Source organism: Camelina sativa, chromosome 18 (assembly GCF_000633955.1).
Source record: "Camelina sativa cultivar DH55 chromosome 18, Cs, whole genome shotgun sequence".
In the NCBI taxonomy this organism is placed as follows: domain Eukaryota; kingdom Viridiplantae; phylum Streptophyta; class Magnoliopsida; order Brassicales; family Brassicaceae; genus Camelina; species Camelina sativa.
Window position 1 is genome coordinate 16153197 of NC_025702.1, and position 10849 is coordinate 16164045.

Genomic DNA, 10849 nt, shown 5'->3' on the forward strand with positions numbered 1-10849 from the left:
AAAAAAAAAAAAAAAAAAAAAATCCTTTTTAAGTTAACTTCTGAAAAAGCTACGCAGAACCAAAATAGAGAAACAAACAAACAATGTAGCTTTCACAAAAGTCGAATCCACCAACTAGGCTCCACAATCAAACCAAAAACCTTGAAAGAAGAGCACAAATTTCACATCTGAAAACAAACGGGTGATTAAAAAATCACCGAAATTGGAAAACTCAAAAACCCTATAAACCCTATAAATCAAAAGACCCATGTTGGAAACGAAATAGTCAAAGGGGTGGGGGGGGGGAAACAAAAGAAGACAATGGCTTTAGAACATACCTCTATTTTTTCACCGACGAGAAGCTTTTTCCGGCGGAGATTTCGTCCACCGGTGCTTTTCCAGCCGAAAATCGGCTCTTCTTCCTCCGGCGCTGGCATTGAAAGGGTTTCGAGTGAGAGAAATTTAGGAGAAAACAAAAACGCAGTCTTGAGAGAGACTTCCGAGAGGGTTGAAGAGAAGATTTGATGGGTAAAAGATGAGATTTTGCAGCTACTTTGTGTGAGAGTAGCAGCTTTCTCCCCAAGTAACGCTGTCCTCTCTGTACTTATTATTAATTAGTCTAATCTCCAAAAATTAAATACATTAGGATTAATAACCCATCTAATTAAAACATTATGGACATTGATTTTGTTTTCGTTGTTTTCTTTTGATAAACGAAGGAATGGAAATTTCAATTTTGGTAAATTACATTAGTGGTGCATTATTACCTGATTAATTTATCTTTTCTATGGGTAAAAAAAAAAACTGTCTGCTTATTAAAAAAACCCAAACTTCTCTCAGATCCTTTTAGTCAATTCAATTTGGTTTATCACTCTTCCCACACAAGTTTTTTTCTAAAATATAACCCTTTGAATATAATATAATTTGAGTTGACATGGTTGTCCAATATAAAAAATAATTTAAAATGTTATTTAAACTGAACATAGATATTCAATTTTAAATATATTGGTTATTTAACAAATACTTAGTATATTTACTTAACATAATAACATAAATTAGATTAAATGTTTTGTGTGCTTTTGTAAAATAACATAAAATATATAAAATATGTATAAGTGTGGAATATTTCTCTCTCTTCTCTCACTAAAATCTTTCAGAGAGAGAAAGCTTCCGTTTATGCTTTCCGACAAAATATATATCGTCGGTTTTTTGTCTCCGGCTTTGTCTGGTCTATCTTTCTCGCTTAAGTGCGAGCTTTTGTTTTTTGTTTTGCTTCTCCTTTTGCAGAATCCGATAGACCTTTTTCCATTTGAAGAGGTAGCCGAGAACTGTCGAGAGATTCTGGATTTTCGGATCGTTCGATTCCATTCAAAAGTAGTTTGACACTCTAGCTATTTACTTCATTCTTTTTCAATCTATGGTTATATACTATAAATACTCTATTTTTATGGTATGTAGCTATTTTAATAGTTTCTAATTTGGATTCTTGCAATTTTGGTTTTTCTACTTGGTCCAGTTTTACCTAATTACAAATATAAATAGTTTAATTCATTTAGTTTTTATATGAAAAACAAAATTTATATCAAATATAAATACAACAACAACTTACTTAAAACGTTGTTATATTTGTATGAACCGATTACATTGATTGTTTGGAAGTCGATCATAGAAGTATAGATCTGATTTCCATAGTGTAATTATTCATATTGATGGAGTGTGGAGTCAAAATAGTATAAAATGGAACATTTTTCAATAGTATAAAATTGAACATTTTTCAATAGACTTATTTAGATAAATCTATATAAAAAAAAGGCCTTCATTACTAAATAAAAAAGAAAAAAAAATTGGGAACTGAAGCCTTTGCTTGGGTAGCTTCCCCTCTTGGGCGGCCCTGGTGGTGCCTCTATAATATTTGTCGTAGTGATGTAGCTACCGCTGAATCTTCAAGCTACTGTCTTTCCAGTTTACAATAATAAGATCAACTCTTAAAAAAAGAGTAGATATGACTCCTTTCAACTATATCTCGACTCCATCGTCGCAGCTACCCGCCCAACTATATTTCGATATTGTAGTCCATTAGAGATACAAGTATCAAATCGACCTTCGTATGGCTGGAGGAGCATGTTGGCGGCAAAGCAGGTTCTTTCGTACGGAATTCGTAAGACTATAAGCTCGGGTTTTAATACGTGCATCTGGACTGAACCATGGATCCCAGATACGCCAGCACGACCACCCCAAAGTTTAACTAGTGAGAGAAATCCTTTGATTTGTGTTAACACCTTGATAGATTTCAACACAAAAAGTGGAAAATTGAACGTTTTCGGGAACTCTTCCCCCCGAAAGAAATTACCCTTATTTTGAGGATTAAACCGAGCTTGAATGCCTCGAGGGACGGCTATTCTTGGACTTTGACAAAGTCTGGAAATTATACCGTTAAATCTGGATACGAAGCCGCGAGAGCTATCTCTCGCCCTGCTTGCGACCTCCCTTCTCAGGGACCTAGTGTTACGACACTTAAGGCGCAAGCATGGAAGTTAAAAACATCACGGAAGCTTAAGCATTTCGTCTGGCAATGTGTGACTGGGTGCTTGGCAACATGTCAACGCCTGCATTATCGCCATATTGGTAGAGATAAAGATTGTCCTAGATGTGGAGCGGAGGAGGAAACTATAAACCATATGCTATTTGAATGCCCCCCAGCACGTCAAGTATGGGCTTTATCGACAATCCCTTCCCATCCTATGGTGTTCCCTTCATCTTCCCTATATAGCAACCTCGATTTTCTATATGGGCGTGGCAGAGACTCTGGTGCAACTGATCAAAACTTGAGAATGTTCCCGTGGATGATGTGGTACATTTGGAAGGCAAGAAATAAGAAAGTGTTTGAAAATATCTCTGAATCTCCGCAAGATACACTGGAGAAAGCTATCCAAGAAGAAGAAGTTTGGAGAAGAGCAAATAACAGAGACTTAGCACCAGCGGTAGTAGAAGCATGCATACCTTCGATCCCAATTCCTCAAGAATCCCTTGTATGCTTTATAGATGGATCTTGGCATACAGAGGTGGATAGGAGTGGGCATGGCTGGATTGCGTCTATCGGTGATAGAATCCTGCACATGGGGCTAAAAGGATCGCGCAGAAGCTTATCCCCATTACATGCAGAGTTAGATACCCTTATTTGGGCTATGGAGTGCTTATTAGCGTTGGACTTGGATAAAGCCCTTTTTGCTACGGATTGTTCAGACCTACTAAGGATGACGTCTAATATCGAGGATTGGCCGACCTTTTCATCAGAATTGAAGGATTTTATTCATTTCAGAGATAGATTTGCTAATTTCAGTATTAGATATATTTCCAAGAGAGGATAATATCCGTGCCGATAAACTTGCGAAATGTGCAAGAGCACAAGGTTTCTGTTTTTCCCATGTAAACTCGTCGGTACCTAATTGGCTCTCTTTCGAAGAAAGTCATCTCCGATAACTTAATATATGGAGTTTGATCGTCAAAAAAAAAATGGTCTTTGCGACCGTCTGCTGAACAAGGTCAACCTTAGGGTCTCATCTAAAATAATCCTAACGTGGAATTCTTATGTCGAGATGGAGTCATATATTATCGACAAGTTAGGGGAGATATCTGAGTATATATATTTTTCGTCTATTTGTGTGGGTAAGCAAAACGACATCGTTGCAAAACGAAAAGACGTACTAACGGGCCTAACTTAGGTCTTAATTAATGGGCCTTCAGACATGTTATTATCCTCGTATAGACGTATCGGTGTCGTTTTATGTGCTCTTTCTGGCCCAGAAGAGGTGCTTGGCCGCTAGTAGTATTCGGAGAGAGAGAGAATGCAGTGGATCGAGGACCATAAAAGTCAAGATGGTCTGTCCAATAAGGTTCTGCCATTTGGGGGTTTTTGTTTTGTCGTCGACGACGTCGGCTAATAAAATAGCAATGGTTAGTCGCTTTCAGTAGGTACCCACATGCTTTCTTATTCCATTTCGTCAGAACTCATGGATTCTCTCATGGGTCCATTTCTTCATAATCGCTAATGGTACACTTAGATTTTTCTGCTTCTTTTTTTTTGTTTTTTTAAATTGAATTATTCCCTTAATAAAAATATCACACACATTTTTCATATTATTGGTCCTTTGAGTGACTTATAACAAAATTATAATACTGATACTCATTGGAAAACCAACAGAACAGTGTTTATGTTATCCGTCGCATCAAGTGAAATAAACCGACTAAATGTTGAATTTTTAATAGAAACAGATCGATATAATCCGTTTTAAATTTTTGAGAAAAAAAAGATCCGAAAGTATTAATGAAACATTAAGGTCTATATAATTCCATACGTTTTTTCGCATAACTATGACCAGGGACTATGACTGTATATTGGAAGGCAATAATACGAAAATATTAGTACTAATAATTAAAAGGGAATGTGAAAAGGCCAGTGGAGCAGCTTCGTTAATGCCGCTTTGCGAAAAGCATTGATGATGATGGGTTCGGTTGCATGCATTTGCATTTGGTCTGGTTGCAATACAAGAAATGAAAAAACAGTAGTCGTTTAATAATTTTCTATTTGGACTAAACTATAGTATTATTATTATTTAAATACATTAAATAAATATCGTACAAATAGTGTCATGGATCACGTACCACTAATCTTATAATCAGACCAAATAAATAAATTCTACAAAGCATATAGCGACAGAAAATATAAAAAGTTTGGTCAGGTTTGTTCGAATTCTTTCCATTACCGAAATTAAAAACACATTATTCAAGTCTTTTAGGATATTTTGTTTTACCTAATCGTCTTTTTGTTGGAATTGTCTACCGAAATAAACTTGAACGTAAAAGGTCAATTTCCCAACTTGATAAATTATTAATATTGTTCAACAAAGTGTTAGACGGTATCTGGGCGGTAACCCAACACCTAGCGTCTAGAATGCTTAGTCGGGGCCTAAACGGTTTTTAGGCGGTTTAGACATTTACAACATAAAACATTATATATATATATATATATATATATATAATTATATTAAAATATATGTTATAAAAATAAAAAATTTATAAATTATAAACAACGGTAAGAAAAATATATTATTTAAGTTATATTAATAATATATAAATGTTTATAATTACGTATATAGATATAAAACATAATAATTTAATTATATGTAATTTAAAAATCAAAAATAAATATTAAAGTAAAATGTATGTAATTTTAAACGGATTAGGCGGTTATCTAGGCGTCTGCTGAGCGCTTAGCGCCTAGACGGCGCCTAAGCGGCCGCCTAAACCGCTTTCTTGAACACTGATTATTAATCATCTCAATTATCTAAAAACTTTGTTGATATTCCTTACGAATAATAATAACTCAAAAATCAGGTTATGACAAAAGAGTTGCTATCTGCCGAGACGGTTCCGATTCTGTGTGTTTTTGTGTATGTTGGATTTATTTATTAATAATTATTATTCCGGAGCGGGTGACAAACCAATAAAAAGGTGCGGTTATAAAGATAAAAAGTCACAGGCAGTGGTATTATCTTTAACTCTCGTTGAGAATGGTAGAAGAAGAAAAAAAAGTAAGTAGCTCATTTTAAAAACATGCTGACGATGCATGGTTTCCACGTCATCCCACCAAAAACCGGAAAAACGCGTGAAGCGTGACAAAACCGATGAGGCTAAGATCTTCTGTGTGAGGGTATTACATACACCTTCGCTTCCTTCTGAGTTTTTTTTTAGATATTTTTTTTTTTACACTAAAAAAAACTTTTATTCAGAAGGTGAAAATAATAAATAAATAAAAAATACGAGAGTGAGGGAAGGAGAAGAAAGAATGATGGAGATGGTGGTCTGTTTTATTATTCTGACCTGAAGAAGAAAGTGACAATAAGAGAAAAAAAAACATAACTATTTTATTTTTTCAATAAATTGAGAGTAGTTTAAAGGAAGTGAAGAACGGTTTGGTTTTGGTGGTGGTGGTGGTCGAGAAAAAAGAGTGTTTTTTTTTTTTCTTTCTCTGTGATCAGATTTCTCAAAAGGTAGAGCAAATCTTTTATCTCTGTTTCTTTGATTACTTCTTACAAAATCCCAGAAAAAAACAAAATATGAACTTGAAGGAGTTCCATTAATAGATTTGATTACTCATCAGTCACTGGATATTAGTTTCACTTGCATCCTTATTTATCAATTTTTTTAGTTTTTTTTTTGGTTTTCTTAAGTTATTTTTTTTTTTAATTGATTTTGCTGATTGGGAATATGATTAGTTTTTCCATGTTGCGAAATGGTTAATTATGGATCTGTTAAGTGTTTATTTTTGGTTTGGTTTGTTTTTTTTTAAAGTTGGAAACTTTGTATCACGAACTAACAAACTCTTCCCTTCTCTCCTAGCTTTTAATTTTTTAATTATTCGTTTCTGCAGTTTTTTTATTCTGTTATCATGTTTATGTTTATGTATACCTTTAATCAGAAGACAAAAAGATTCATCCTTTTCAATTTTTTTTTTTTGCAGTGAAAATCAATAGAGCGGGAAAGATTTGAGCTTTTTTTTTTTTTTTGGCCATGGGAGATGATGAGCTCTCTCACCTCAAATTCTCTCTTTTGCTTGAATCATCAGCCTGCAATGATCTCTCCGTGTTTAAGTCTCTAGTTGAAGAAGAAGGTCTCGAAAGCATTGATCGGTCTGGTTTATGGTATGGGAGGAGGTTAGGATCTAAGAAGATGGGTTTTGAGGAGAGGTCACCTCTTATGATCGCTGCCTTGTTTGGAAGCAAAGATATTGTTGATTATATCATTAGTACTGGTCTTGTTGATGTGAACCGCTCATGTGGCTCTGATGGTGCCACGGCCCTTCACTGCGCTGTCTCTGGCTTGTCTGTAAATAGTCTTGAGGTCGTTACTCTTCTTCTGAAAGGGTCAGCGGATCCGGATTCTTGTGATGCTTATGGTAACAAGCCTGGAGATGTTATTTTTCCTTGTTTGAGTCCTGTTTTTGGCGCGAGGAAGAAGGTTTTGGAGCGTTTGTTAAAAGGGAATGATGATTTGAACGAAGTGAATGTGCAAGAAGAAGGGGCGAGAGAGGTTGAGGTTGAGGTTTCGCCTCCTAGGGGGTCTGAGAGGAAGGAGTATCCGGTTGATCCCACGCTTCCTGATATCAAAAACGGTATCTACGGGACAGATGAGTTCCGGATGTATGCTTTCAAGATCAAGCCGTGCTCTAGAGCATACTCTCACGACTGGACAGAATGCCCTTTTGTCCATCCGGGGGAGAACGCAAGGAGGCGTGATCCGAGGAAGTACCATTACAGCTGTGTCCCATGTCCTGAGTTCCGGAAAGGGTCTTGTTCCAGAGGTGATACTTGCGAGTATGCTCACGGTATCTTTGAGTGCTGGCTTCACCCTGCTCAGTACCGGACCCGTCTCTGCAAGGATGAGACAAATTGCTCAAGAAGAGTTTGTTTCTTTGCCCACAAACCCGAAGAGCTGCGTCCTTTGTACCCTTCAACTGGATCAGGTGTTCCTTCTCCGCGGTCTTCCTTTTCATCTTGCAATTCTTCTTCTGCTTACGACATGGCACCGATCAGCCCTCTTCCTCTAGGTGCATCAGCTACACCTCCTTTGAGTCCTAACGGCGTATCCTCTCCTATGGGTGGTGGCAAAACGTGGATGAACTGGCCTACCATTACCCCTCCTGCATTGCAGCTCCCAGGAAGCAGATTGAAGTCTGCGTTGAACGCAAGAGAAATCGATTTCTCCGAAGAGATTCAAAGTCTTTCTTCTCCAAACAGATGGAACAATAACACACCCATGTCAGCTGCTTCATCTCCGTTCTCTGGTAAGGGAATGAACATGCTTGCGGGAGGAGCAATGAGCCCGGTGAATAGCCTAACTGATATGTTTGGGACAGAGGATAATAGAACATCTGGTTTGCAGATCCGACGCAGCATTATTAACCCGCAGCTGCATCCCAACAGTCTATCTTCATCACCTGTGGGAGCCAATTCTCTGTTTTCGATAAATTCCTCCACAGTCTTGGCTTCAAGAGCGGCTGAATTTGCTAAACAGCGAAGCCAGAGCTTCACAGAACGCAACAATGGACTGAATCACCATCCCGCAATTTCTTCCATGACTTCAACTTGTCTAAACGACTGGGCCTCATTGGACGGGAAACTTGACTGGAGTGTCCAAGGAGACGAGCTACAAAAGCTTAGAAATTCCACTTCTTTCCGTCTCAGAGCTGGTGGCATGGAACCAAGACTGCCTAACGAAGGGACCGGGCTCGAAGAACCAGATGTCTCTTGGGTGGAGCCGCTGGTGAAAGAGCCACAGGAGACAAGACTAGCTCCGGTTTGGATGGAGCAATCATACATGGAGACAGAACAGACTGTGGCTTGAATCAAAGTTTTGAACTTTCGTTAACTGTTCCACAAGAAAGATTCCGAGAGGTCGTTGCTAATCCTATTACATTTTATTTGTTTAATGTTTTGTTATTTTTCTTTAGAATAATAAAAAAAATTCTTGGGGGCAAAAGAGAGTTCGTTTGTGTCTCTCTCTTTCTCCATAGAAAAACAGAGGTGAGAAGGTTTCCAAAACCAAAAGAAACCTTCAATTTACATCACTTCCTTGATTCTTTACTATTTACAATGAGTAATTGATTTATTTTTCTTGCTAATAATGTGTAGTAATAATATAATTGGAAGACAGATATGTTTTTTACACTTTTGAAGTGAAGGAAAGTGTTGTAATTGTTTCTTCTAATAGCTGATCTAAGATGTTTGAGACTATATCTTCGCTTATGATTCCTTCTGAATCTTTGAGATTTGAAGCTTTTCCGTAAACCCAATTTGAATCTTCAAGCTCAGATACAGTGAGTTTGCAAATCATGAGCCACATCTCTTGGTCGCCATGACATTGGACTTCCGACTCCTCTCTTGATATACTGGTCAATGTGATGTGATCTTCTTGAATCGTTTCAATACGCTTAGTGGATTCGGGCTCTGAAGATAATTGTCTTCTTGAAGTTTTTTTCTCTGTTACAAGGAAACAAGAATGCTTTTAACTCCAGAGATGACATTTCAATAATTGAATTTGAAAAATCACCAACCTGATGATGGAGTAACTCGAACACCTGCCAACCAGTCATAGTCAAGAACAGAGACAGGGCTCGAATCATCGCAGCTTCCACACTCTTCTTCTTCCTTTGTTGATCTCACTTCACAACTGACTAAATCTCCACCTCTGGACGTCCAACCATTGCTCTTAATCCAATTCTCATTCTCGATGTTCTGTCTCAACTTAATCTCTCTCCTTTTTCTTCTGTTCTTACGTTTCTCCTTTCTAGGCTGATTCAATTCTCCAGTCTCAAGCCTCTGACGTCCTGGTGAAACGTTCATTGCGTTGATGTTGTTCTCTTTACCCTCAATGTGTGTATCATTCTCTCTAGTTTCTCGTCTCTTCTTATATTTTTTTGTTCCCGGCTGCTTCAATTCTCCAAAACCCTTCTCAGTTTTATCCTTCTCGAAGCTGAGAATGAAGAAGTTATCATCTTCAAGCTCAACATACTCGGGAAAGTGGTAAGAATCAAGAGTGGACTTAACTCTTCTATTTCCCCTGAACCGTATCGTTGTCCTCCCTCTTCAAATAATCAACAGAGTTTACAGAACGGCTCCTTGAGACGACTCTGTTCTTTTCAGTAACGGGAATTGAGTCCAAACCCATGAGCCTCGCCACAGCTCCCGGCTCATCTCCTCTGACTCTGAGTGGCTCAGAGACGAAATCACGAGACTCGAAACTGGGTTCAGTGACTCGATCAGATGGTGGGTATGCAGAAGAAGAGCCGGAACAGAGAAATCGTTGAAGAATGAGAGAGATACAGCCGAAAGAGTGAGTCTTTGAGCCGAGTGAGAGCGAAGAAGAAGAAGATGACTTGATCTTCATGGTCTAATAGTGTCAGTGTGTCTCGAAACTAACGGAGAAGTAACGCAGAAGGAAAACAACTTTTCTCTTTACTTTTTTTTTTGGTTCGGTTGAGCAAACAAAAAAATAAAGTGTGAACAAACAAATTCGTAGCGGGATCTAGGATTTGAACTAACTCTCTCACTCAGTCAAAAACAAAAATATAAATCGAAACAGCTTTTGTTGTTGTTGTTGTTGTTGTGTTTTACTTTTTGTGTGATTTGATGAGAGCAAACAGACAACAGTAGAGATGCTGTGCACTGCACGCGCTTTTGACAAGTCAATTCACCGGTGAGAATTTCATGTCGTCCGGTACCGCTTTGGTGTAACAAAACCTCTGTCACTTTTTCTTCTTTATTGAATTCTTGTAGAATTGTCCAGTCTTAATACTGTAGGTCCATGGGAACAAGTCTCTGCAAGCTGAGCTAAAAGAGCCCAATTGTAGAATTGATAAGGCAGCCCATAACAGTGCATATTTACAGGGGTGTAAATGTACTAAAATATAAATACGGGGGAGTTAAAAGCAAATTATTTGAAAATATAAGGTCTCAAGTGTCAACAATGAGTTAGGATAGTGTTATTCTAGTATCCAAACAGATCTTATAGATGCTCTCTCTCGTTCTTCTCGGATTCGCTTGACACAACTTCTTCCCTCGTCGTATCTCTCTCTATTTGACTCTGTTAATCGGAGATCAAAAATTATCGGCCATGGACAAAGCACAGTTGATTTTGTTAGGTCTACCTATATTCTTGTTTTGTTCGGATCTCTTCAACTTATTCACTCCTCCGCCTCCTAAACCTCAACCTCAACGTCCCCATCAGCCACCACCGCATATCCCTCACCAGCAGCATCGTCCTGCTGCCTTCATCCCCGAAACCCTAGATTTCCCTTCACAGGTGAAATTTC

At 37.9% G+C, this 10849-nt stretch overlaps 2 protein-coding genes and 2 pseudogenes across 2 annotated transcripts in view; 2 read left to right on the forward strand and 2 right to left on the reverse strand.

The window, feature by feature from the left end:
* The window catches only part of LOC104761960, a 6081-nt pseudogene extending 5509 nt beyond the window's left edge, over positions 1-572 (reverse strand).
* Positions 5780-8659, forward strand: LOC104761961 (zinc finger CCCH domain-containing protein 66). The gene is made up of 2 exons (XM_010485161.2): positions 5780-6029; positions 6500-8659. Exon 2 carries the CDS (start codon positions 6550-6552, stop codon positions 8380-8382), a length of 1833 nt encoding a protein of 610 aa, XP_010483463.1. The 5' UTR covers positions 5780-6029; positions 6500-6549; the 3' UTR covers positions 8383-8659.
* On the reverse strand, positions 8678-10465 carry LOC104761963 (annotated as a pseudogene).
* The window catches only part of LOC104761962 (selT-like protein), a 2174-nt gene continuing 1886 nt past the window's right edge, over positions 10562-10849 (forward strand). Inside the window, exon 1 of the mRNA XM_010485162.2 lies at positions 10562-10839. Coding sequence (XP_010483464.1) covers positions 10651-10839 — 189 coding nt within the window. The 5' untranslated portion in view covers positions 10562-10650. The remainder of the gene's footprint in view (positions 10840-10849) is intronic.

What these genes read in the sequence shown, in the direction of transcription:
- LOC104761961 (XM_010485161.2), top strand. Translation starts at nt 6,550, where the DNA reads ATGGGAGATGATGAGCTCTCTCACCTCAAATTCTCTCTTTTGCTTGAA.